At 45.6% G+C, this 26,829-nt stretch overlaps 3 protein-coding genes across 11 annotated transcripts in view; 1 reads left to right on the plus strand and 2 right to left on the minus strand.

The window, feature by feature from the left end:
- The window catches only part of LOC105469647 (RNA-binding protein 14), a 73,656-nt gene that overhangs the window by 4,922 nt on the left and 41,905 nt on the right, over positions 1-26,829 (minus strand). The window contains exons 2-3 of one of the 3 annotated variants that reach the window (XR_011610466.1): positions 23,594-23,717; positions 12,320-14,850 (exon numbers count right to left, since the gene is read on the minus strand). The exons of the other annotated variants lie outside the window; for them this stretch is intronic. The gene's annotated coding sequence lies outside the window, so the exon portion shown is untranslated. Of the gene's footprint in view, positions 1-12,319; positions 14,851-23,593; positions 23,718-26,829 lie in introns of those variants that run through there. 3 annotated transcript variants of the gene reach the window in all.
- LOC105469648 (RNA-binding protein 4B) lies at positions 1,205-15,719 on the plus strand. Of its 7 annotated transcripts, none has more exons than XR_011610467.1 (6): positions 1,338-1,461; positions 1,913-2,045; positions 2,141-2,564; positions 11,407-12,083; positions 14,213-14,434; positions 15,044-15,719. XR_011610467.1 is itself a non-coding variant. In XM_011720967.2 (5 exons), exons 2-4 carry the CDS (start codon positions 2,022-2,024, stop codon positions 12,072-12,074), a joined length of 1,116 nt encoding a protein of 371 aa, XP_011719269.1. In that variant the 5' UTR covers positions 1,338-1,461; positions 1,913-2,021; the 3' UTR covers positions 12,075-12,083; positions 14,213-15,719. The 7 variants fall into 7 exon arrangements, 5 of the variants coding, with proteins under 5 accessions (XP_011719273.1, XP_011719274.1, XP_011719269.1 ...); XR_011610468.1 differs by having other exon boundaries at positions 15,126-15,719; XM_011720967.2 differs by having other exon boundaries at positions 14,213-15,719.
- Positions 12,320-26,829, minus strand: part of LOC105469650 (RNA-binding protein 4) — a 55,783-nt gene continuing 41,273 nt past the window's right edge. The window contains exon 3 of the mRNA XM_011720978.3: positions 12,320-14,850. Coding sequence (XP_011719280.1) covers positions 14,741-14,850 — 110 coding nt within the window. The 3' untranslated portion in view covers positions 12,320-14,740. The remainder of the gene's footprint in view (positions 14,851-26,829) is intronic.

Below are 26,829 nucleotides of genomic sequence, written 5' to 3' on the forward strand. Positions count from 1 at the left end.
AGGGAAAGAATATATCCAAGTAGCTGGGGTGGAAGAAGGCAGCCTGGGGAATGTGTGCCTGATGGTATCAGAGAAGCCATTATGGAGCCACTACAATGAGGAATGGTGGCTGACAATCTCCCTGGCAGGCTCTACGAGATAAACCCAATCCATCAATCTCCATAAAAGGCTACTCTTTGTTGGAAGGTGACAGTTGGGGAATCCACCTAAACTTTTTTTTTTCCAGACCGAGTCTTCCTCTGTCACCCAGGCTGGAGTGCAGTGACACCATCTCGGCTCACTGCAACCTCCGCCTCCCGGGTTCCAACGATTCTCCTGCCTCAGGCTCCCGAGTAGCTGGGATTACAGGCGCCCGCCGCCATGCCCGGCTAGTTTTTGTATTTTTAGTAGAGACGGGATTTCACCATGTTGGCCAAGCTGGTGTCGAACTACTGAACTCGTGATCGGCCCGCCTCAACCTCCCAAAGTGCTGGGATTATAGGCGTGAGCCGCCGCGCCCGGCCCGCCTAAGCTTGTTTTTACCGCCAGGAGGTGCCCTTGGACCACAGCTGAATTCTCAATGCTAGACAGTTGGGAAACTCACAGTAGCCTAGACTTCCAGCGTGGTGTGGACGAGGAGACCCTGTCCCACCCCTTAACTAGAGACCTCGCTGGGCCTCTCCACCAAGTATTCCTCTCGTGTGTTCACCACAGACCAGGACTGTGATGGACACACAATGAGAGAGAACCAGACCACGGATACTCACGAGCAAACAAAACATGACTAAGCGTAGCCTGGGTAGCAATGCCTCTTAGGCCTGTCCTAGTTTTGCCAGGTTATCCTTCTGCCCCTTCGTTCTCAGTTTCCGTACCAATAAATAACACGTCTGTAATGAAACACTAAAATAATGTTTAAAGCGCTACAAAACAATGACTAGTTTTGCTTAAAATGTGGCGCGCCTGTATTTCTGAAATGTTGCCCCAAGCTGCCACAGAGGCCGGCCAGCCCGCTACGAAAGCCCCTTTTTAGGGCCCTCGGGGAGATTCCCCTTTGTCATTAGCTCTCCGGCCTCCTCAGAGGGCCCAATAGCAGGACCCATTGTGATGGTGAGTGACTCCCCGGGGCCTCCGCTTTTCTAGGCAGTGGTTGCGTCCAGAGCCCCTCTGACGCAGGAGTGGCGATCCTTTCCAGGGTGATGACTGGCTGGCTGGGGCTGGGGGTGGGCTGACCTCCGCGGCGCTGTGTCGCCACCAAGAGGCCCCGCCCCCGTGCTGCGAGGTCATTTGTATGCAGCCTCGCGATTGGTCACTCGGCTCCCGCGAGGGGAAGGGGAGGGAAGCAGCGCGTACTCGCGCGTGCGTGAGCCGGTGCGTGAGCTGGCGCGCGAGAAAGGGCCCGGTCGCGTCGAGGCTCGAGCGCCTGTCGCCATTTTGTAGGGTTCTCCCTGACGCGGGAGCCGCCGCCGCCGCCGCCACCCGGAGGTGCGAGGGGGTCTTGTGTGTGTGATGTGGGGAGCTCGGGGGCGGGGCGGGGCGGGCCGGGCCGGGCCTCCTGCAGAAGGCATGGCGGGGATTTGGGTTTCTCATTTTGCTGCGGGAGGTCCGGGGAGACAACGGGAGGAGGCGGGACCGGGTCTCCGGAAGGAGGCGGGGCAGGGGTCGGGTCGAGTCTTTGTTGGAGCGAAGAAGCTGGAGGGTGGGCCGCTGGGGGGCGGGTGGTTGGTCCCGGTTAGAGGGAAAGGGGACTTTTTTCCTTTTAGTGTATCTTGAAAGGTGCTAGTGCGTGGAGGAGAGGTACACAGATTTCCCTCCAAAACCTTGTTACCAGGCGCACTGCGATAGATACCCCTTGCCTTTGCTTGGGCTTTTCTCTTTCCTCATTTTAAGACATTAAACAGCTAATTCTGGTATTTCATTGCGCTCCATTTCACAGAGGTGATAGACTGTGCTATGCATGCTGACCCTCGACCTCCTGTTTCCATGTCACACATAGCTCGCACTTCTCAAGAACAAACCGCCCTTCTACTGAGGAAGAATAATGAATGTCTATGCGAGGGTCTCTGAAGGTGCAAGAACTTTGGAGGATTAGATGAAAATGCTGCAGTGCACCGAAATTTCCCACCACACCCCTGACTTTTGAAATCTTGTTTTTCTCTCCCAGGCTCTTGTCAGGATGGTGAAGCTGTTCATCGGAAACCTGCCCCGGGAGGCCACAGAGCAGGAGATTCGCTCTCTTTTCGAGCAGTATGGGAAGGTGCTGGAATGTGACATCATTAAGAACTATGGCTTTGTGCACATAGAAGATAAAACTGCAGCTGAGGATGCCATACGCAACCTGCACCATTACAAGCTTCATGGGGTGAACATCAACGTGGAAGCCAGCAAGAATAAGAGCAAAGCTTCAACCAAGTTACACGTGGGTAACATCAGCCCCACTTGTACCAACCAAGAGCTTCGAGCCAAGTTTGAGGAGTATGGTCCGGTCATCGAATGTGACATCGTGAAAGATTATGCCTTCGTACACATGGAGCGGGCAGAGGATGCAGTGGAGGCCATCAGGGGCCTTGACAACACAGAGTTTCAAGGTGAACTGCTCTGGGCCTGGGTAGTAGAGCCGAGTGGGGTCTAGCTCAAGACAGGCAAGAACACAAGACTATAGAACTGGCAGGGTGGTCTCTTCCATTCTGTTTTAGCTGGAAATAATAGATTATGTTTTCCGCTCTTAAGCATAGTTTACCTCTGGGGAAGCAAACACTTCCCCTTTTCAGGTTTGCTAAGATGTTGCTCATCGACTGCATAGAATCGCAGACTGTGGGTTACTTTATCCTGCGAGATTCTTGCATTCATTCGAGTGCTGTTGGAGGTGTAATCTGCTTGGGGAAACGAGTACCTCATGAGAGAAGGGAGGATAAAGGTCTGTGGCTTACCTGCGTCTTTAGTTATGATCGGGAAGCCTTATATTTGAGGGTTTAAGTGCTTAAGATTTATATTCTTTACTGCTTTGGGTGATGGATACTGGTGGGAAAGAAGAAAAAAGACATCTAGAGGAAGCCCTATATTCTAAATCTGGGTGGCAAGTCTATCTGCGGGAGTATCTTTTGGTTGCTCAGATTTGTGCAATCTATTCAAGCAGAGTCAAAAAACATGCCATGGAGTGTTCTGCTCCACCTACTATTATTTAACCCTAAGAAAAAGAAATTTCTAAATATATCAGACTAAATGAGAATGATTGCCCCGCTTCTGAAGAAATTCCAGTAAAAGCATCATACTATTTATACTGATGATAAAGGTACATATGTTGTCACTAATACCACAAGAGGTTGTCAGAAGACTCTAGAACTGTGCTAATATGGTAACTACATGTGGTTTAGTAAATTGAAATTAACTAAGATTAGATAAAATTTAAAATTCAATTTTTCAGGTGTATACCAGACACGTTTCACGCACTCAGTAGTCATGATGCCTGTGGCTACCGTGTTTTTTTTTTTTTTTTTTTTTTTTTTTGAGACGGAGTCATGTTCTGTCGCCCAGGCTGGAGTGCAGTGGCCGGATCTCAGCTCACTGCAAGCTCCGCCTCCCGGGTTCACGCCATTCTCCTGCCTCAGCCTCCCAAGTAGCTGGGACTACAGGTGCCCGCCACTTCACCCGGCTAGTTTTTTGTATTTTTTAGTAGAGACGGGGTTTCACCGTGTTAGCCAGGATGGTCTCGATCTCCTGACCTCGTGATCCGCCCGTCTCGGCCTCCCAAAGTGCTGGGATTACAGGCTTGAGCCACCGCGCCCGGCCGGCTACCGTGTTAATAGAGACACAGAACATTTCCATCATCATAGAACATTCTTTTGGATAGCACTGTTCTACAGGTGTTTTGGTAATAGTATCGTCTTGGACCTCATGTTCATAGCCACTTTTGCGGTTCCTAAGTCAACACCGTTTTTGCCCTGAGTGTCATTAAAGGGGTTGTTAAGAAGTACTTTTGGATCCTCTGTTAAACCTGAAAAACAGAATGAGAAAATAAATAATGGGAGAAGAGGAAAAGTTGACCAGAGAAGGGTAAGAAAGTTTGCATAGTGGAGATCAGAGCACCATCAGGTATCTCTGGCTTCAGCCAGTAATGCCTTGGCCTTTAGCTGCTCTTTAAAGCATAGGGCAAAGGTTGCAGATACTTGCTACCATTAACTAGTGTGTGACCTTGGACAAGTGTTTTAACATCTCTCTGCTTCATTTTCCTCACTAGTATTGTCCCCACTTATAGAGTTAATGATCCCTACTGTACCTCCCTCACAGGATTGTAGTGGAGCTAGAATGAATAGATGTGAAAGTGTTTTGACAGTAAAAGGTGCTATATGATGACAGGTGATTGCTGTTTGCAACCATGAGTGTTTCTCTTCTGGTTAGAAAATTATTGAAAGTGATAGTGAAGCTTTCCTTATTTGCTTTTCTTACATTTGTTTTTCTTTTTCTTATTTTGGAATGTTGTTGCATTTTCAGCTTTTAAAAGTATTCTTAATTATTTTCATTTGATGGGGGAGATCATCATGATGGACAGTGGAGACTGGGGAAGGAGGGTTTTCTCCTGACAGGTGATGAGCAAAATGTAAAAGAATGTAAAGTTGGGTACAAACTGCAGAGGTATTTTAGTAATGTAATACAGAATGCCCTTGCCTTTTAAATATATTTAATACAGTTAATTCTGGAGTTCGAGACCAGCCTGGCCAACATGGTGAAATCCCATCACTTACTAAAAATACAGAAAAACTATCCAGGCGTGGTAGTGTGTGCCTGTAATCCCAGCTACTCAGGAGGCTGAGACAGGAGAATCGCTTGAACCTGGGAGGTAGAGGTTGCAGTGAACCGAGATCGTGCCACTGTACTCCAGTCTGGGCAACAGAGAGACTCCTTCTCAAAAAAGAAAAAGAAAAAAAGGCCGGGCGCGGTGGCTCAAGCCTGTAATCCCAGCACTTTGGGAGGCCGAGACGGGCGGATCACAAGGTCAGGAGATCGAGACCAGCCTGGCTAAATACGGTGAAACCCCGTCTCTACTAAAAAATACAAAAAACTAGCCGGGTGAGGTGGCGGGCCCCTGTAGTCCCAGCTACTCGGGAGGCTGAGGCAGGAGAATGGCATAGACCCGGGAGGCGGAGCTTGCAGTGAGCTGAGATGCGGCCACTGCACTCCAGCCTGGGCGACAGAGCGAGACTCCGTCTCAAAAAAAAAAAAAAAAAAAGAAAAAGAAAAAAATATATATATACGGCCGGGCGCGGTGGCTCATGCCTGTAATCCCTGCACTTTGGGAGGCCGAGGCGGGCGGATCACGAGGTCAGGAGATCGAGACCATCCTGGCTAACACGGTGAAACCCCGTCTCTACTAAAATACAAAAAATTAGCCGGGCGCGGTGGCGGGCGCCTGTAGTCCCAGCTACTCGTGAGGCTGAGGCAGGAGAATGGCGCGAACCCGGGAGGCGGAGCTTGCAGTGAGCCGAGATGGTGCCACTGCACTCCAGCCTGGGCGACAGAGTGAAGACTCCGCCTCAAAAAAAAAAAAATATATATATATATATATTTAATACAACTGAATAAAAGGAAAAGGACAGGCTGGGCGCCGTGGCTCACGCCTGTAATCCCAGCACTTTGGGAGGCCAAGGCAGGGGGATCACAAGGTCAAGAGATCGAGACCATCCTGGCCAACATGGTGAAACCCCGTCTCTACTAAAATACAAAAATTAGCTGGGCGTGGTGGTGCACGCCTGTGGTCCCAGTTACTTGGGAGGCTGAGCCAGCAGAATTGCTTGAACCTGGGAGGCAGAGGTTGCGGTGAGCTGAGATTGTGCCACTACACTCCAGCCTGGCGACAGAGCAAGTCTCCATCTCAAAACAAAACAAAAAAACAAAAAAAAAGGAAAAGGACAAAAATATGTGTAAGAAAAATCAGTTACTTGGCCTCCCAAAGTGCTAAGATTACAGGCCAAACTATCTTAATGAAAGAAAAGCTACCTGAAGTTAGGGCCGGATGCAGTGACTCACGCCTGTAATCCCAGCAGTTTGGGAGGCCGAGGTGGGCGGATCACGAGGTCAGGAGATCGAGACCATCCTGGCTAACACGGTGAAACCCCGTCTCTACTAAAAATACAAAAAAAAAAATTAGCTGGGCATGGTGGCGGGTGCCTGTAGTCCCAGCTACATGGGAGGCTGAGGCAGGAGAATGGCGTGAACCCGGGAGGCGAAGCTTGCAGTGAGCTGAGATCGTGGCACTGCACTCCAGCCTCGGCGACAAAGCAAGACGCTGTCTCAAAAAAAAAAAAAAAAAAAAAAAAAAAAAAGCTACCTGAAGTTAATTTAAGAAAAAAAAAAAAAAAAAATCAGGCCCGGCGCGGTGGCTCAAGCCTGTAATCCCAGCACTTTGGGAGGCCGAGACGGGCGGATCACGAGGTCAGGAGATCGAGACCATCCTGGCTAATATGGTGAAACCCCGTCTCTACTAAAAAATACAAAAAACTAGCCGGGCGAGGTGGCGGGCGCCTGTAGTCCCAGCTACTCGGGAGGCTGAGGCAGGAGAATGGCGTAAACCCGGGAGGTGGGGCTTGCGGTGAGCTGAGATCCGGCCACTGTACTCCAGCCTGGGCGACACAGCGAGACTCCGTCTCAAAAAAAAAAAAAAAAAAATCAGTTAACTTGGGGGAGTTGGCTTAGGATGAATATGTATTTTAATAAGGCAGGTATAATTAGGAAGTGAGTATCTGAATAATGCAATGGATCTATAAGATTTTTTTAAAACATCACTTCCTTAGAAAGTGCAGACACTAAAATGAATAGGAAAAGAAAAATCCTGTATTTGGTTTTCATGTTCTTAACTTGGCTCCTCTGGAGAGAGCACTCTCCTCCTAGTTATAGATAGAGACATTTTTATAACCAGCTCTGGTTTTTTTCTCCCAGATGACAAGAGCAAGCTTAGCATTGGATAGTAAGTTGTAGTTTTACAGAAAATGCAATCTGGATACCAGTTTGATACGTTTCAATTTAAGTTCTTTTCAGTTGTCTACCAATGAACATGGCCTCTTAAAGGGCCATTTGAGCCCGGGTGAGGTGGCTCACACCTGTAATCGCAGCACTCTGGGAGGCCGAGGCAGGGGGATCACCTGAGGTCAGGAGTTGGAGACTAGCATGGTCAACATGGTGAAACCCTGTCTCTACTAAAAATACAAACACGCCTGTAATCCCAGCTACTCAGGAGGCTGAGGCAGGAGACTCACTTGAACCTAGAGGCGGAGGTTGCAGTGAGCTGAGACCGCGCCACCGCACTCTAGCCTGGGCAGCAGAGCAAGACTCAGTCTCAAACGAACCAACAAAAAAGTTCTTTTGAACCTTTATTTCTATATGTTAATGGCTGCCATTGAGGCTTTTTGCATTGTATGACTTCTAAAAGGAAGTAGCAGAATCTGAGTTTACCTTACTCTTTCAGGATCTGTTTCCTTTCTACAGCCAGCAGTGAACTCAACTTACTTCCTTAGCACACACGGTTGGTACTGGAAGACCTAAAGAAGCTATTCCCAAATAACAATCAGGCAGCTTAATTGGGAAGAATATGTGAGAGTTCAGGTGTCTTGTTTTTTTTGCCCTATATGTAAACAAGCATTAAGTCAGAATGCTAGTCTGTATTAGCTACATCCCCAATATTTTCTGGATCATGGCACTTGATAGGCGCTTAGAAATTAAGACCCCAGGTTTCCCACTTCTCAGCATTTTAATGCTCTTTTCTGTTACAGCTTTCAAAATAAAACACTATTATTGGGCTGGTTTTCTGGAAAATGTTGGCAACAAACTTCAGTAACTTTTGGAAGTCTCAGGAAATCTTTAAGCTTTTGGCCTGTCCAAGTGTAGTAGAGTAGAAGAATTAATCTTTCATTTTTCTTTGCCCTGGTTCCTTAAGGTATAATAATAGAGAAGCATAGTCTTTTTCAATTATTTTTAAAACTTTAGGGTATTTAAATTAAAAGGCTAGGCTGGATGCAGTGGCTTATACCTGTAATCCCAGCCCTTTGGGAGGCCGAGGCAGGCGGATCACCTGAGCTCAGGAGTTTGAGACCAGCCTGGCCAACATGGTGAAACCTTGTCTCCACTAAAAATAGAAAAAACTAGCCAGGTGTGGTAGCGTGCACCTGCAGTCCCAGCTACTTAGGAGACTGACGCAGGAGAATTGCTTGAGCCCAGGAGGCAGAAGTTGCAATGAGCTGAGATTGCCCCACTGCACTCCAGTCTGGGCAACAGAGCAAGATACTTGTCTCAAAAAGTAATAATAATAATTAATAAAAACAAATTATAACCATTGGAAAGACTGTGGTTGTTTTGGGTTTTTTTGTGGTTTTTTTTTTTTTTTTTTTTTTTTGGAGACAGTCTTGCTCTGTTGCTTAGGCTAGAGTGCAGTGACACAATCTCAGCTCACTGCAGCCTCCGCCTCCCAGGTTCAAGTGATTCTTGTGCCTCAGCCTCCTAAGTAGCTGGGACTGCAGGCATGTGCCACCAAGCCCAGCTAATGTTTTATATTTTTTTAGTAGAGATAGGATTTCACCATGTTGGCCAGGCTGGTCTCAAACTTCTGGCCTCAGGTGATTGGCCCACCTCGGCCTCCCAAAGTGCTGGGATTACACGTATGAGCTACCGCACCCAGCTTGGAGAAACTGAAAATTTTTTTTTTAAACCTGTCACCTCTATTACAGATTTTTTTAGTTCTAGGTTGAAAAATTGGGCCGGGCGCAGTGGCTCATGCCTGTAATCCCAGCACTTTGGGAGGCCGAGGCGAGTGGATCAGGAAGTCGAGTTCAAGACCAGCCTGGCCAACGTGGTAAAACCCCATCGCTGCTAAAAATACAAAAATTGCTTAAGAATCACACCAGTGGTGATGGGTGCCTGTGATCCCAGCTACTCAGGAGGCTGAGGCAGGGAATTGCTTGAACCCGGGAGGTGGAGGTTGCAGTGAGCCGAGATTGCGCCACTGCACTCCAGCGTGGGTGACAGAGCAAGACTATGTCTCAAAAAACAAACAAAAAATTGATACCTGCATCCTTTTCACAACTACACAGAGGTAGATTTTGCCACAGATAGAAACTTGAGTTCCCACCCTCTAAATAAATGCAGGAATGAAGATTGGATTTAGTTAAAAAACATCAAGGTAAAGTTGCTGGATTTTGTTTCTCCAAAAAATGGACCCAGAATCTATAAAAGTGCAAATTTAATTGAATTTTTTTGTTAAAAATTTTACTTTTAGGTCTCTGGATTGGCTCTTTTTTAGACTGTCATGGTCACTCTGACTTCGCAATTGGAGCATAGTTTGTGTCTGTCACATAGCTTAATGTCATCATGTGTATTTGAAAGCCAAGTCATTTATAATCTTTTAGTCTAAATTATAGGGAACTCTGCATTTGAGATATAAATGGTGGCAGAAATCTGTGTTTCTGTTCAAATTGTAGCATTGTGGCCCCTAACTTCGAACAATTAGGAGTATTTAAATCTCTGAAAACAATGGGATGGCAAAATGCTTTTAGATATTTAGTGCCTTTTTGGGTGTCTGCTATCAGTGATAGTGGATGCTGCCTGTCTGCTAGCAGTTGGAGGTATAAAGCCTGAGCACTTTTGTTTCTGCTAGAAACTGGAGTGATAGGACTCTTTGACATTGGGCAAAATGAATTTGACTAAAGTTATATTACTGCACTAACCCACTCCCCTCTCAGGGTCAGTGCACGGCACTGTTCTGCTGCCGTCCTGAATCGGGCTATTTCCAACAGGATGGTGGAGCACAAGGCTTCCTCTCACATAGCTGCATCCAGAACAAGGTCTGTTAAAGAGAGAGCAACTTGCTGATTGCAGAGGGGGGGGGGATTTGTTCTGAGCAGTCCTTAAGAGTAATGAGAAGCCCCTGTTCTCTGTATCTGTGCTGACTGTGTTTTCTTTCTTTTTTTTGAGATGGAGTCTCACACTGTTGCCCAGGCTGGAGTGCAGTGGCACGATCTCCACTCACTGCAACTTCCACCTCCCAGGTTCAAGCGATTCTCCTGCCTCAGCCTCCCTTGCATTTTCTTTTGGCTACAATTTGGAAAGCACTGACTTGATCTCCAGGAGAGTCTTGTGCAACCTGGGACTACTCTTTTTCTTTAACTGCTTTTAAAGACTTCAGATGCTTTCATCAGTAAGGGTCCCTGGGTTTGGTGGTTCACAATCCCTGAGCAAAGATTGTTTCTTCTCTTAGCTGTTCCTCACTGCTGGTCATTTGCTGGCAGCCGAAATGGATGTGGCCCATTTGTATGTGTTCTTAAGGTCTCTAGGCAAATGCTGCATTTTTCTAACTAGTAGTTAATCCCTATAAAGAATTGTAAGTTACATGGCAGGATGAAATGCCAGTCATTTCATTACATGTCAACACACTGTCCCTAAGAAACCAGTACTGTTTTAAGATCTAATTCTTGTTGTTGAGACACCTTGGTCAGGTAGCTTTCCACAGTAGCCTTGTAGGGGTGGGACTGAGTTGACATCTGGAAGGTCTTATAACTCCCAGAGATACTAGAGATGAAGCAGATGACAAGCCAGATATGGTTCATGTGCCCATGATTGGGAGCCTTCTGGTGACATCTGCAAAAATAGCTGGAGGAAACAAGATGGACAGATGACTGATGTGGTTTTTAAGCAATAGTAAATGCTCAGGCCTTACGAGATCCTCAGTCAGTCATTGAGAGATGGGCAAGATGCCTTCCAAATCTGACTTAACTGAGATTTTGTTGGTTGATTTTGAAAGTATTGGTAGAATTTGAATCATTACAAGTAATAAAGTCTTAGCAGTGAGAAGTTGAAACTTTTCCAATTGTTGTGTTTAAGGGGAAAAAGGAAAGTTGTGGAGACAGAAGCAGGAGTGAGTCTGGTCTACTCCTGGCCTAAGTAGAAAGTATTGACTAGTCTCTGAAAAATCAAATTTTCTAGCTCTCATCTGTATTAAAACTTCAACTGCTGGCCAGGCACGGTGGCTCATGCCTGTAATCCCAACACTTTGGGAGGCCGAGGCAGGCGGATCACCTGAGGTCGGGAGTTTGAGACCAGCCTGAACAACATGGAGAAACCCTGTCTCTACCAAAAATACAAAATTAGCCAGGCGTGGCAGTGCATGCCTCTAATCCCAGCTACTCGGGAGGCTGAGGCAGAAGAATTGCTTGAATCTGGGAGGTGGAGGTTGCACCACTGCACTCCAGCCTGGACAACAAGAGCGAAACTCCGTCTTAAAAAAAAAAAAGGAAAAGAAAAAATTTCAACTACTTTTTAAAGGAGGTTGCTGAAATAGGGTCACAGGTGTGTGTGTCTGTGTGTCTTATGACAACTAATTTACTTTCATTTAGGGGAGGAAAAAGAATGTCAGTGAGTTAAAATAAATCTTACATCTGTTTCCTCAAGGCAAAAGAATGCATGTGCAGTTGTCCACAAGCCGGCTTCGGACTGCCCCTGGGATGGGAGACCAGAGTGGCTGCTACCGGTGTGGGAAAGAAGGGCACTGGTCCAAAGAGTGCCCAGTAGATCGTACGGGTCGTGTGGCAGACTTTACTGAGCAGTATAATGAACAATATGGAGCAGTTCGCACACCTTACACCATGGGCTATGGGGAATCCATGTATTACAACGATGCATATGGAGCACTCGACTACTATAAGCGATACCGGGTCCGCTCTTATGAGGCAGTAGCAGCAGCGGCAGCGGCTTCTGCATACAACTACGCAGAGCAGACCATGTCCCATCTGCCTCAAGTCCAAAGCACAACTGTGACCAGCCACCTCAACTCTACTTCTGTTGATCCCTATGACAGACACCTGTTGCCAAACTCTGGCGCTGCTGCCACTTCAGCTGCTATGGCTGCTGCTGCGGCCACCACTTCCTCCTACTATGGAAGGGACAGGAGCCCACTGCGTCGTGCTGCAGCCATGCTCCCCACGGTTGGAGAGGGCTACGGTTATGGGCCAGAGAGTGAGTTATCTCAGGCTTCAGCAGCTACACGGAATTCTCTGTATGACATGGCCCGGTATGAACGGGAGCAGTATGTGGACCGAGCCCGGTACTCAGCCTTTTAAAAACTGGAGGTGAGAGATGGGTGGGAATGGTTAAAAGATTCCATTTAGTTCCCTTGAAAGAGACCCATGCTTCATAAAGGAGGCTAGAGCCACCTGTTTGCTCTCCGGACAGTATCCAAAAGGTACAAATTACATGTTAGTCTTCAGTATTTCTCTAGCTTAGGCCACAAGTTCCATTTGGCCTGTCAAGGCGTTAGTGTATGACTCCAACCAACTTGTTCCTTCTGAGAGAACAACAAATTCAATTTGATAGAACATTCTTTAATCAGTTGTAAGTATATTTGGGTTACAGAAAAACATTTGAGAGATCTAACATTTGTTACGTGCTCTCTTATATACCATCTATACGATAAGACTGAAATATTTTATTCTTTTACAGAGAAGGGAACCTCAGAAAGGTTAAGTACTTTGCCCAAAGTCATTTGGTAAATGGAAGATAGAGTCAGAATTCACACACGGGCCTGATTCCGAAACCCGTGCTCGCTCTACTACAGAAGTACTGCCATGGTAAAGCTGAAGGGCACAGGTTCAGGGCTTAGTAATTAATATCACAGTGAGAATTTTAACCATTACTTTAGGCTTACAGTTTGCTAGTAAAATTGCTACTTGAGGGCAGAGGCAGTGGCTCACGCCTGTAATCCTAACACTGGGAGGCTGAGGCGGGAGGATCACTTGAGCCCAGGAGTTCAAGACCAGCCTAGGTAACATAGCAAGACCCTGTCTCTACAAAGAAAATTAAATTAGCAGGGTGTAATGGGGAGCACCTGTGATCCCAGCTACTCAGAATGCTGAGGTTGGAAGGATCAATTGAGCCCAGGAGTTGAAAGAGGCCACAGTGAGCTATGATCACACCCCTGTATTCCAGCCTGGGCAACAGAGTGAGACCCTGTCTCTCCTTTTTAAAAAAAAACAAAAGCAAAAAAAACAAACTACTTCTTGGGTCATTACCCTTCGTCAAAGGAAACTCTTTGAATATCATACCTACATGCCAGAGGAAGTCCTATAAATTTCAAATGTTCGCTTCTAAGACATTTACTTGAATGTTTTGATCTTCTGCCCCATGGAGTCCTTATTAGTAATCTAGACTAGCATCTTGTTCTATATGGGCACTTAAGCCCTATTTCTTCATAGCCTGTTATGCTGTCATTTAGAGCTGGATGCTTCCCATTTCTTCCAGCAATTTTTGTTTTGTGTGTTTTGTTGTTGAAGAGAGGAACATTTCAGGAGTTAGGTAAGTTAGATAAACTGGTAATTTTCAGATGTGTAGAAAATTGCATAGGTGGTGAAAGCCAATGCCATAGGCTCTGAAATTTTACTATTTCCTATATCAGGAAATGTGCACCAAAAGTGCTAAAATGCCAGGAATAATTTTGAGTATCTAAAGATAGATAAATCTTTTCATCTGAGTGGAAATGGCATTATGACAACTTTACATTCTCATGGTTTTTCTTGTACCTTGAAAATGAGCATCATTTGGAGCCCCAGAAGCAAGGTTAAAGTGAGTTACTACTGAGTTTCTGGTGTTCCTAACTTATCCCTTTGGTATTCATGTAGAAGATAACAAAGCAGCTGTGTACAGTGGCTCGCACCTGTAGTCCCAACTATTCAGGAGGCTGAGGCTGGAGGATCCCTTGAGCCCAGGAGTGAGGGACTGCAGTTAGCCACTGCATTCCAGCCTGGACAACAGAGTGGCTCCTCTCTCTCTTAAAAAAAAAAAAAAAAAAAAATTAAAAAAGGAATTTGCTTTTTTATGTGAATTGAGAAGCAAATGTTACGAACCTGTAATAAGTTGTATTCTTATATGCATGTAAACAAGTCTTGAAATCTCTTGAGACCACCGTGCAGCCCAGTCTGTGTTTATGTGTGAAGCAAATGATCTTAAAATTTGTAGTTTGCCATTAATTTTTACTTTTAATGCAGCTGGATCTAGCATGAGATGGGATATGCTTCTGAAGTAAGCTGGTATAAATCTATCAGATAACCTGTTTCTCTTATGTTTCAAAGTTAAATGTTAAATTCATATATTGTAGTCTTCAAAAGGTATTGCTAGGACATTTTAAAATGAATTTTGACTGCAAGCAGTGGTTGTTCAACTAACCTCTTTTTAGTGATGACTTTTAAAGAAACTTACCTTCCAGGTGTGAACCTCAAATGGACTGAATAACCCTGAGTTGGTTGCAGTCCCAGGAGCCTGATGTTAATGAGGCTGCCAGGATGAAATACTCCAGAACTGTTGGGGATACAAATTCGGGTCTCACCCTAGCAGAACTGATCCAAGAACGTCACAACTTTTGAAGTCGATTGGCACAGATCAAGACCAAGATTTGGCCCTTTGTCTGTAATAAGTAGAGGAACTTGGTGTGAGTTAACTTTTTTTTTCCCCCAGCCATTGGTGTCTGGAGTTCCCATCATCAATAGAAGGATTAGAGAATTTTAGGAGTGATTTCTTCTTTTGATTTGGCAAGGGAGATTTGGTCAATTAGGGGAACTACTGGAACTGTGGCTCTAACTCTGTGACAGTGTGACATGTAGGTGTGTTGGAATTGGGTGAATGACTGGCTGCTCCTTGATATCCTACCCCTCGTGACCATTTCTGAAAGCTTGTTTACTGTGAAAGATTAAAACAAAACACATTTAGAATAGTGCAGTTCGCCATATATGACATCTCAGCATCTTCTGCTTTTCCTGGACCCCAAAATTAAATTGCAGTTCTTGAAAATGTATGTATGCCCTTTGTTGCAGCAACAGTAGCCTTCTGTCACAGGGGTTATCTTGCCTAAAAGATGGATAAGAAAGATGTATTTATCACCAACACATTCTTCAGCTAGATTGCATCTTTTCTTATATAGCCATAAGTAGATTCCTATATATAGCTATTAATAGACTCCTAGGTAATTACATAAGATATGAGTTAGATCCAGTCTGACTTGGTTTTGTTTTGTTCTTTTTTTTCCCCCCGTGGAATACAGGATGGGACCCAGGGCGCTTGTACTCGGAGCCAGGCTGCTCTCCAGGCATTGTGTAAGCCTCTTGTGTTGTGCTCTCTTTCAGGTAGGATAATTGCGGACTGAACCCTCGGGCTGCGGTCATATATGAGAACTTGCTCCGCGCGGTCCCCTTTGCCGGGATGTTTCCATTGCTTCATGTTTCAGTAAACAAAAGGAGTTTGTGACCAACTATGTTTTCTTTCTTAATTTAATTCTTCTAAGTTGACTTTTCTTTCCTCCTGAAACTAGTCTCTGTAGCCTTTCACTCTGTTCCGTACATTCTCAGCCTCTGAGCAGCCCTAGGTAAGGATTATGCTGGCATCCCCTTTTTCCTGTGCAGTGGAGCCCCTCTTATCTTGCTTTCCCTAGGAGTTGAATCCTTCTCCCTGCCTACCTGCAGCATCTCCTTTCCCTTTAAAATGACCATGTAGTGGCAAGCAGCCTTTTACTCTTCTGTTAGCTCTGGACTCTAACATTGAAGTTACTCTTCTGAAATTGCTAGGACCATTGGGGGTTTTGTTGTTTTGTTTTGTTTTTTTATGTCCGACCTGTGATCGTGGTACAGCATTAGCTGAAATTTACCCTTGTTTTATTCCACGCCTCCCTTTTTTTTTTTTTTAATTTTTTGACAAATAAACGTTTCTAACACTTAAATATCTTTTTATGTTTGTGATTGTTATTTACCACCACAGTCTTTTTATTCTCTCCTAGTTCTTAAGCTACAAAGTTCAAACTAATAGATGTCAGAAATTTACATATAGAAGGAAGAATTTAAGCCCAGGCGTGGTGGCTCACACCTGTAATCTTAGCACTTGGGAGGTTGAGGTGGGCGGATCACTTAAGCCCACTGAAGTTCGAGACCAGCCTAAGCAACATGTTGAAACCCTGTCTCTACCAAAAATAAAAATTAGTTGGCCGGCTGGGCATGGTGGCTCACGCTGTAATCCCAGCACTTTGGGAGGCCGAGGTGGGTGGATCACCTGAGGTCAGGGAGACCAACATGGTGAAACCCCATCTCTACTAAAATACAAAAATTAGCTGGGCATGGTGGCAGGCGCCTGTAATACCAGCTACTCAGGAGGCTGAGGCAGGAGAATCACTTGAACCAGGCGGCGGAGGTTGCAGTGAGCCAAGATTGCGCCATTGCACTCCAGCCTGAGCAACAAGAGCAAAACTCCATCTCAAAAGAAACAAAAACAACAAAATTAGTTGGCCAGGTGCAATGGCTCACACCTGTAATCTCAGCATTTTGGGAGACCGAGGCAGGCAGATCACTTGAGGAGTTTGAGACCAGCCTGGCCAACATGACGAAACCCCGTCCCTACTAAAAATACAAAAATTAAGCAGGCATGGTGGCAAGTGCCTGTAGTCCCAGCTACCTAGGAGGCTGAGGCAGGAGAATCGCTTGAACCCAGGAGGCAGAGGTCGCAGGAAGCCGAGATTGCACCACTATACTCCATCTCAAAAAAAAAAAAAAAATTAGCTGGGCATGGTGGTGCACGCCTGTAATCGCAGCTACTCAAGAGGCTGAGGTGGGAGATTCTCTTGAGCCCAGGAGGTTGAGGCTGCAGTGAGCTGTGATCGTGCCACTGCACTCCATTCTGGGCAATGGAAGACCCTTTCTCCAAAACGACAAAAAAAAGGGATTTAGTGAGGTGAGTGCTGTGGCTTCAGTAATAAGTGATGGGAAGTTAGCCAGATTCTTGAGACATTTCTAAATTTGCTACAGCTGGTGGTGAGGCTACTTTTCTCTAACCAGAGCTGCTCTTAAACCAGTTTAAAGGTTAACAGATCCAGATTAGTAGTGCTAGGAATAAGCCCTGCATCAGAAAAAGGCTGAGCAGATTCTCTCCAAGGACCTATCATGTTAACTCAATTTCACTTCATATTTTTCTGGCTCATATTAAAAAAAAAAAATTGCTTAGTTATCACCCCTCTCCAGTGTTTCTCCTTTTTTAATTTTTAAAAAATAATTAAATTCACTTATGAGCTATTAAAAGAGGTCTCTCTTCCCAAGGTGCTAATATTCTAGGATTAGGCTTTGGCTAAAATAAAATCCAAGCAGAAAAGCAAATCACATATTAATGATTAGCAGTGACATTTTGCAGTCACGTATGTCTTCTAGATCACGGACATCTTATTTATCTTTGTTTAGATCCCCATAGAACGCATTTAATGATGGACTCAACCCTACTTAAGCTTTATTGTACTTCATATGGAAATGTTGATGTATAAATTTTGACTACATGTGAAATTTTACCTACAATAATATAGCATTTACTTCACATATTTTATACTTAATCTTGACAGGTGAAGCAAAAATTTTCCCTCATTTCTTAGGGGAACAGACTGACAAATCTACAGAAGTTAACCTGTCCATGCACACATTCCAACCAGTAGTGAAGTACATAAGGCTCATGTTAGCTTCAGTATTCCCCAGGGAAGCAAGACTCTGTTTTACAATAGAGAAAATAAGGCAAAGATGCTGGGATTTTCTTGTGATCTGCAAGGCACTATGCAGAGCCAAGAAAAAAAATCTGCAGATTTTGCTGGCCTCGGCAAAATCTCTGATGGTTCTCCGTGCTAGGTTTCAACCAATTTAACATAGGAAGTTTAACATATGCCGGGTGCATGGCTCACGCCTGTAATCCTAGCACTTTGGGAGGCTGAGGTGAGTGGATTTCCTGAGCTCAAGAATTGAGACCAGCCTGGGCAACATGGCAAAACCCCATCTCTACTAAAAATACAAAAAATTTAGCTGGGCATGGTGGTGTGTACCTGTAATCCCAGCTACTGGGGAGGCTGAGGCACAAGAATCACTTGAACCCAGGAGGCAGAGGTTACAGTGAGCTGATAATGCGCCACTGCACTCCAGCCTGGGTGACAGACTCTGTCTCAAAAAAAATAAGTAAATAATAAACATATCTTTATTTCTATCTCATTGGCAGAACAAGAAAAAAAATTTTCTAGCCAGGCGCAGTGGCTCACGCCTGTAATCTTTGGGAGGCTAAGGCGGGCAGATCACGAGGTCAGGAGATCGAGACCATGCTGGCTAACACGGTGAAACCCCATCTCTACTAAAAATGCAAAAAATTATCCGGGTGTGATGGCGGGCGCCTGTAGTCCCAGTTACTCAGGAGGCTGAGGCAGGAGAATGGCGTGAACCTGGGAGGCGGAGCTAGTAGTGAGCCGAGATCGCGCCACTGTACTCCAGCCTGGGCAACACAGCAAGACAACGTCTCAAAAAAAAAAAATTTTTTTATGCAGAAGAGTTCTATATCATCACTGCCCAATAACACTTCTGGCAGTGATGGAAGTGTTCCATATCTGTGCTATCCAATTTGTGGCTACTGTGGTAAAATGAGTTACCATATGGTTAGGTAGTAAAATAAGCTACTCATAGGTAGAGAAAAAGCCCTGCAGTATTGTGTAATTTTTATTTTAGAAAACCTTTCACCCCAAAAGAGGACTGTTGAGTAAGACAAATGTATTTCTTTCTTTTAAGATGGAGTCTCGCTCTGTCGCCCAGGCTCGAGTGCACTGGTATGATCTCGGCTCACTGCAACCTCTGCCTCCCAGGTTCAAGCAATTCTCCTGTCTCAACCTTCCCAGTAGCTGGGATTACAGTCGCATGACACCACGCCTGGTGAATTTTTGTATTTTTAGTAGAGATGGAGTTTCACCACGTTGGTCAGGCTGGTCTTGAACACCCAACCGCAGGTGGTCTACCTGCCTCGGCCTCCCAAAATGCTGGGATTACAGGCGTGAGCCACTGCACCCGGCCAATGTTTTTATTTCTAAACTTTACTTCTCATATAAGAAATTACATATTGTGAATACAAAATTCCTTTAGTTCACCAAGACCAAGTTTCTTACTATAGACCACTTCAGAGTCCCATGAGGCCTCTCAACACTAAAAGCTCCTGAATTCATTTATCAGCTGTTTGAATTCCTACTATGAGCTAGGATGTGGGAACATGGTGATGAATGAGGCATATGTGGTTTCTGTTGCCTCAGATCTACCCCCTTCCTTGGGTTTCCAGATACATAGTGAAGCTGGCATGGCACAGAAAGACACTAGACCCTCAGGGTACTCAATGCACTGTTAGGAACTTGTCCTAAGGGCAGAAAAAGGTCAGCTGCCTGAAAGATGGACCAGGAAAGGGAAGCAACTTGCCCCAGATTGGTTTCATAGCTTGTCGGGATTTTGCTTACAAACCTGGTCCTCAGGAAGTCACCTGGCCTAGGAGATTCGGGAAAAGGAAGGAGGGGAGAAATAAATATTCCTGGGAAGAGCTGTCAGTTTGTTGGAAGATCAATCTCATCTTTCTTCAGACCAGAGCTAGGCTCTACTGCTGAGGAGAAATGAAATGCAAGAAATGATAGAATCAGCTCCAGGACTTGTGGAGGAAGAGTGAAAAATCTGACAAGATGAATTCAATCTGAAGTGCCTTAGGTTTGCAGGGCCTTTGAGAATCCAGGCCAAATTCAAACTGCGTATCTGTCACCTCTGCAAATCCACAAGAACCCAATGAGGTAGCATCCTGGCTCTCCCAGCAATTAAGCAACTGAGGTTTAGAAAGTTTAGGCTGGGCGCAGTGGTCTACCTACGCCTGTAATCCCAGCACTTTGGGAGATCGAGGCGGGTGGATCACGAGGTCAGGAGTTCGAGACCAGCCTGACCAACATGGTGAAACCCTGTCTCTACTAAAAATACAAAAATTAGCCAGGCGTGGTGGTATGCACCTGTAATCCCTACTCAGGAGGCTGAGGCAGAGAATCGCTTGAATCCGGGAGGTGGAGATTGCAGTGAGCCAAGATCGTGCCACCGTACTTCAGCCTGGGCAACAGAACGAGACTCCGTCTAAAACAAAAAAGAAATTAGTGGCCTGGTGCGGTGGCTCACGCCTGTAATCCCAGCACTTTGGGAGGCCAAGGCGGGAAGATCACCTGAGGTCAGGAGTTCGAGACCAGCCTGGACAACATGGCAAAACCCTGTCTCTACTAAAAATACAAAAAATTAAGCAGGAGCCTGTAATTCTACCTATTAGGTAGGCTGAAGTAGGAGAATCACTTGAACCCGGGAGGCAGAGGTTGTAGTGAGCCAAGATCCTGCCACTGCACTCCAGCCTGGCTGACAGAGCAAGACTCTGTCTCAAAAAAAAAAAAAAAAAAAAAAAAAAGACTCCATCTCAAAAAGAAAAAAAAAGAAAAAGAATTTGTGACAAATACCACAAATTACACAAAATAGGTCCAATGGCAGGGAATATTGGGAGGACATACCTACTAAAGCTACAGGTGGTTTAGGAGGGCATTCCGATACTTGATCCTGAAGCTAAGATCTGAGGATAAGTTAGCTCTAAAGCAGTAAAGAGAAAGGTCCAGGCCGGGCGCGGTGGCTCAAGCCTGTAATCCCAGCACTTTGGGAGGCCGAGACGGGCGGATCACGAGGTCAGGAGATCGAGACCATCCTGGCTAACACAATGAAACCCCGTCTCTACTAAAAATACAAAAAAATTAGCCGGGCGAGGTGGCGGGCGCCTGTAGTCCCAGCTACTCGGGAGGCTGAGGCAGGAGAATGGCGTAAACCCGGGAGGCGGAGCTTGCAGTGAGCCGAGATAGCGCCACTGCACTCCAGCCTGGGCGACAGAGCGAGACTCCGTCTCAAAAAAAAAAAAAAAAAAGAAAGGTCCTTCCAGATTTAATTAAAACAAACAAACAAAAAAACGGCCCTGAGGCAGGAAAGAGCTCAGTGTATACAACGATCTGAAAGGAGAGTCAGTGTGGTCAGAAAAGGATAGATAAATAGGGAAAAGGGCCTGAGATAATAGAGTGTGACAGAGGCAAGGCACAGTCAAACTAAGGGATTGGGCATTTTACTTTAGATAAAATTGGAAGTTGCTGAAAGGTTCTAAGTAAGGAACATCTGATTTACATTTCACAAGATCATTCTGGCTACTAAATGGAGAATACTTTGAAGACACAAGGATAAGGAAAAGACAGACCTGGAGGTCACTGTAGTCATCTTGGTGGGAGAGGATAGCATGGTCTAGACTATGGCTGTGGCAAAGACATAGAGAAAAGAGGCAACATGTGATATAAACATGGTGAACAGCTGCTAATGGTTGGGGAGGGGGTAAGAATGACTACCAGGAATCTGGCTGGAAGAGAAGGGGATAAGGAAGACTGAAGGAGAAATGATTTTAGAGTGGGAAGTCTCCGGAGCTCTATCTCAGATGTACCAAGTTGGAGGTGTATTAAGAGAACCAGCCAGGCACAATAGCTCATGCTTGTAATCCCAGCATGTTGGGAGGCCAAGGCAGGAGGAACCCGAGGTCAGTAGTTCGAGACTAGCCTGGCCAATATGGTGAGATCCCATCTGTACTAAAAATACAAAAATTAGCCAGGTGTAGTGGCACACGCCTGTAGTCCCAGCTACTCAGGAGACTGAGGCAGAAGAATCGCTTGAACCCGGGAGGTGGAGGTTGCAGTGAGCCGAGATCACGCCACTGCACTCCAGCCTGGGCAACAGAGTGAGACTCCATCTCAAAAAAAAAAAAAAAAAAAAAAAGAGAACCAAGAAGAAATGTCAACTAGGTCTCCAGATCCCTGAATCTTGAGCACAGAAGAGAGGTTTTGAACTGGAGATATCAAGAGTCTTTAGCACCTGGATCAGTGTTAATAACAGAAATACAATGTGAGCCACAAATGCAAACCACATAGGGAACTGAAACAGGTGAAATTAAGTTGTATTAATTTTATTTTCCCCAGATAGTCTAGTGGTTAGGAAAAAAACAAAAACAATTTTAATGTATTTTTACCCAATATATGCAAAAAAATTATCAGTCCAACATATAATGAGCATTAAAAAACGAATATATTCTTTCTCATATTATTTTATTTTTTTTGAGAGACAGACTGTTGCTCTGTCGCCCAGGCTAGAGTGCAGTGGCCCAGTCTTGGCTCACTAGATCCTCCGCCTCCCGGGTTCAAGCGATTCTCCTGTCTCAGCCTCCCAAGTAGCTGGGATTACAGGCACATGCCACCACGCCTGGCTTATTTTTGTATTTTTAGTAGAGATGGGGTTTTACCATCTTGACCAGGCTGGTCTCAAACTTCTGACATCAAGTGATCTGCCTGCCTTGGCCTCCCAAAGTGCTGGGATTACAGGCATGAGCCACAGCACCTGGCTTATCATATTAATTTTTTAAATCCCACAGGTATTTGGTACTCACAGCACTGTATATGGCTCTGGCTACCACACTGAACAGCACAACTCCAGATGGTATACAAAGCCAAAGCAATGAATGAAGTCTTAAAGAGGATTTCAAACTTGGCACTACTGATGTTTAGCCACATCCCTGGGGGGAGAATCCCCCCAAACTGTGACAATTAACAATGATTTCAGGGAATCTCTGAGCCTATTCTAGTTGCCCATTTAAAACAAACAAACAAACAAAAAGTCAGCTTAGGTCAGGCACAGTGGCTCACGTCTGTAATCCCAGCACTATGGGAGGCCAAGGCACGTGGATCACCTGAAGTCAGGAGTTCAAGACCAACCTGACCACCACTGAGAAACCCCATCTCTACTAAAAATACAAAATTAGAGAGGCGTGGTGGTGCGTGCCTGTAATGCCAGCTACTAGGGAGGCTGAGGCAGGAGAATCGCTTGAATCCAGGAGGCAGAGGTTGCACTGAGCCAGGATCGTGCCACTGCATTGCAGCCTGGGCAACAAGAGCAAAACTCCATCTCAAAAAAAAAAAAAAATTAAAAAAGGGTCAGGCTAGGTGGCTCACACCTGTAATCCCAGCACTTTGGGAGGCTGAGGCAGGCAAATGGCTAGAGCTCAGTTCAAGACCAGCTTGGGCAACATGGCAAAACCATGACTACAAAAAAATACAGAAATAAGTTGGGCATGCTGGCATGCGCCTGTGGTCCCAGCTACTTGGGAGGCTGAGATGGGAAAATTGCTTGAGCCCGGGAGGAGGCAGAGGTTGAACACCGCACTCCAGTTTGGGTGACACAGGAAGACCCTGTCTCAAAAAAAAGGTGGGGGAGGGGGCAGGCGAGGTGGCTCATGCCTATTTGTTTTGTTTTTGTTTTTGTTTTAGATGGAATCTTGCTCTGTAGCCCAGGCTAGAGTGCAGTGGCGCTATCTCGTCTCACTGCAACCTCCACCTCCCGGGTTCAAGCGATTCTCCTGCCTCAGCCTCCCAAGTAGCTGGGACTATAGGTGCGCACGATGACAACTGGCTAATATTTATATTTTTAGTAGAGATGGGGTTTCATCACGTTGGCCAGGCTGCTCTCAAGCTCCTGACCTCAAGTGATCCGCCCCCCTCAGCCTCCCAAAGTGCTGGGATTATAAGTGTGAGCCACTGCACCTGGCCTAATCTTAGTACTTTGGAAGGGTGAGGCAGGAGTATAGTTTGAGCCAGGAGTTCCTAACCAGCCTGGGCAACATAGGGAGACCCCATCTCTACCAAAAGATAAAAATAAAAAATAAATTAGCCAGGTGCAATGGTGCATACCTGTGTAGTTCCAGCTTCTTGGGAGGTTGAAATGGAAGGACTGCTTCAGCTCAGAAGGTCGAGGCTGCATTGAGCCATGCTCATACCACTGTATTCCAGCCTAGGCAACAGAGCAAGACCGCACCTAAAAAAAAAAAAAAAAAAAAAAAAGACTAAAAAATTGATCAGGGCCTGAGGATTAACTACAAAGGGGAACAAGGGCTTTTTGGCTGACAAAAATGTTCTGTATTTTGATTGCAGCGATGGGAACATTGTAACCATCAGTTATCAAAAGTCTATTGTCAGACTGGGCACAGTGGCTCACGACTGTGCCTGTAATCCCAGCACTTTGGGCGGCCAAGGTGGTGGATCGCCTGAGGTCAGCAGTTTGAGACCAGCCTGGCCAACATGGTGAAACTCTGTCTCTATTAAAAATATAAAAATTAGCCGGGCGTGGTGGCATGCATCTACAATCCCAGTTACTCAAAAGGCTGAGGCACGAAAATCGCTTGAGCCCAGGAGGTGGAGACTGCAGTGAGCAGAGATCATGCCAGTGCACTCCAGCCTGGGCAATAGAGTGAGACACCATCTTTTAAAAACAAACAAAAAAAGGCCCCTCCCCCCCCCAAAAAAGCACATTGTCACAATGTATCAAATTGTTTTCAAAACTGGTGTATTTTATTGTTTGAAAAGAATACTCAGGCTTGGCATGGTGGCTCACGCCTGTAACCTCAGCCCTTTGGGAGGCCAAGGTGAGATCAACCGAGGTTGGGAGTTCGAGACCAGCCTGACCGACATGGAGAATCCCCGTCTCTACTAAAAAAATACCAAATTAGGCCGGACGCAGTGGCTCACACCTATTATCCCAGCACTTTGGGAGGCCGAGGCGGGTGGCAAGGTCAGGAGATCGAGACCATCCTAACACAGTGAAACCCCGTTTCTACTAAAAATACAAAAACAAAATTAGCTGGGAGTGGTGGCAGGCGCCTGTAGTCCCAGCTACTCGGGAGGCTGAGGCAGGAGAATGGTGTGAACCCAAGAGGCGGAGCTTGCAGTGAGCTGAGATTGAGCCACTGCACTCCAGCCTGGGCAACAGAGCAAGACTCCGCCTAAAAAAATATATATATATAAAATTAGCCGGGCCTGGTGGTGGGCACCTGTAATCCCAGCTACTCGGGAGGAAGGAGAATCACTTGAACCCAGGAGGCGGAGGGTGTGGTGAGCTGAGATCACATCATTGCACTCCAGCCTGGACAACAAAAGCAAAACTCCATCTCAAAAATAAATAAATAAATAAAAAGAATACTTCTGGGCCGTCTCTTCCTGGTTCTTCCCAGAGTCAGGAAAACCTGGATTGAAAGAGTGGTTTAAAAAAAAAAAAAAAAGCTCTGAAGAGCCAATTTTTGTAAAAAGTACATCACATTATGACACTGCTTAAAAACCCCACAAGACTGGTTTACTCAGAATGAAGGCCAGAAAGGCCATAGATTAACTACTAGATCTGCTAACTACCTGACCTCTTCTGCTCCTCTCTCCCCTCACTCACTCTTGCCACTGGCCTCCTTACTGTTAGAACACTTCCACCTTGAGACCCTTGCTCAAGATATTCTCTCTACCTGGAGTACTTTTCCCCCAGATACCTGGTGCTAACTTACATCTAATTCAACTCATTGCTCAAATCTTACTTTTTTAAGAGGCCCAAGCCGGGCGCAGTGGCTCATTCCTATAATCCCAGCACTTTGGGAGGCCGAGGCAGGTGGATCACCTGAGGTCAGGAGTTCGAAATCAGCAGGGTCAATATGGTGAAACACCATCGCTACTAAAATACAAAAATTAGCCAGGCATGGTGGTGCATGACTATAATCCCAGCTACTGAGGAGGCTGAGGCAGAAGAATCGCTAGAACCTGGGAGGCAGAAGTTGCAGTGAGCCAAGATCACGCCATCGCATTCCAGCCTGGGTGACAAGAGCAAAACTCCATCTCAAAAAAAAAAAAAAAAAAAAAGAAAGAAATATAATTCTATTTTTTAAAAATTATAAAAATTTTTAAATACACAGGCCTGGCCCCCTATTTATCACAGCAATCTGCACACACATATGCTGCACTAGCTCTCCCAATCCTCGCTACTCAACTTGAACCTTTTTAATACAAAGGTCTTACGTCCTAACACATAATTTAGTTATTTACTATGTTCATTACTTGTCTTGGACTAGAATGTAAGTTTTAGACGTTGGAGCTTCCATTAGTTTAGGTCACGAAGATGACATGGAGGAGAAACTACCACACAACCATTAGGGACATGTAGCAGAAACAAGGAACAATCTTTTAAACAGAAAAGTGGGCCGGGCACAGTGGCTCATGCCTGAAATCCCAGCACTTTGGGAAGCCAATGCGGCTGAATCACCTGAATTCAGGAGTTTGAGACCAGCCTGGTCAACATGGCAAAACCCCGACTCTACAAAAAATAAAAAAGATTAGCCAGGCGTGGGGGTGCACACATGTAGTCCCAGCTATTTGGGAGGCTGAGGCAGGAGAATCACTTGAACCCAGGAAGCAGAGGTTGCAGGAGGCTGCGATCACGCCACTGGACTCCAGCCTGAGTGACAGAGCAAAACTGTCTCAAAAAAAAAAAAAAAAAAAAGCAACCTGTAAAGAATTGAGGTAAGGAACACAAGGTAAGAAGTTCAAGAAATTAGGCTGGGCACAGTGGCTCACGCCTGTAATCCCAGCACTTTAGGAGACCGAGCCGATCCACCTCAGGGTGGATCACCTGAGGTCAGGACTTCAAGACCAGCCTGACCAATATGATGAAACCCCATCTCTACTAAAAATACAAAAATTAGCCAGACGTGATTGCACGTGCCTGTAATCCCAGCTACTCGGGAGACTGAGACAGGAGAATCACTTGAATACAGGCGGCAGAGTTTGCAGGGAGCCGAGATCGCACCATTGCACTCCAGCCTGGGCAGTGAGAACAAAACTCTGTCTCAAAAAAAGAAGTTAAAGAAATTAACAGGTTGGCATTTTGGAATGGAATGTCTCCAAAACAAAACAACAAAGACTCTTCCACATTAGTTGGTGTTTAAGAATGATGTGCCAGCTGGCCATGGTGGCTCATGCCTATAACCCCAGCTACTCAGGAGGTTGAAGTGAGAGGACACTTGAGCCCAGAAGTTCACAGCCCCAGTGAACCATGATTGCAACACTGCCCTCCAGCCTGAGCAACAGTGAGATCTTGTCTCAAAACAAGAGAAAAC

The sequence above is a fragment of the Macaca nemestrina genome, chromosome 12 (assembly GCF_043159975.1).
Source record: "Macaca nemestrina isolate mMacNem1 chromosome 12, mMacNem.hap1, whole genome shotgun sequence".
NCBI classification, from domain to species: domain Eukaryota; kingdom Metazoa; phylum Chordata; class Mammalia; order Primates; family Cercopithecidae; genus Macaca; species Macaca nemestrina.

Excerpts from the sequence above, each read along its gene's own strand:
- LOC105469648 (XM_011720967.2), top strand. The coding sequence starts at position 2,022 with ATGTCTATGCGAGGGTCTCTGAAG. Across the intron at positions 2,046-2,140 it reads CTATGCGAGGGTCTCTGAAG|GCTCTTGTCAGGATGGTGAA; the intron begins GTGCAAGAACTT and ends TTTCTCTCCCAG. Across the intron at positions 2,565-11,406 it reads TGACAACACAGAGTTTCAAG|GCAAAAGAATGCATGTGCAG; the intron begins GTGAACTGCTCT and ends TGTTTCCTCAAG.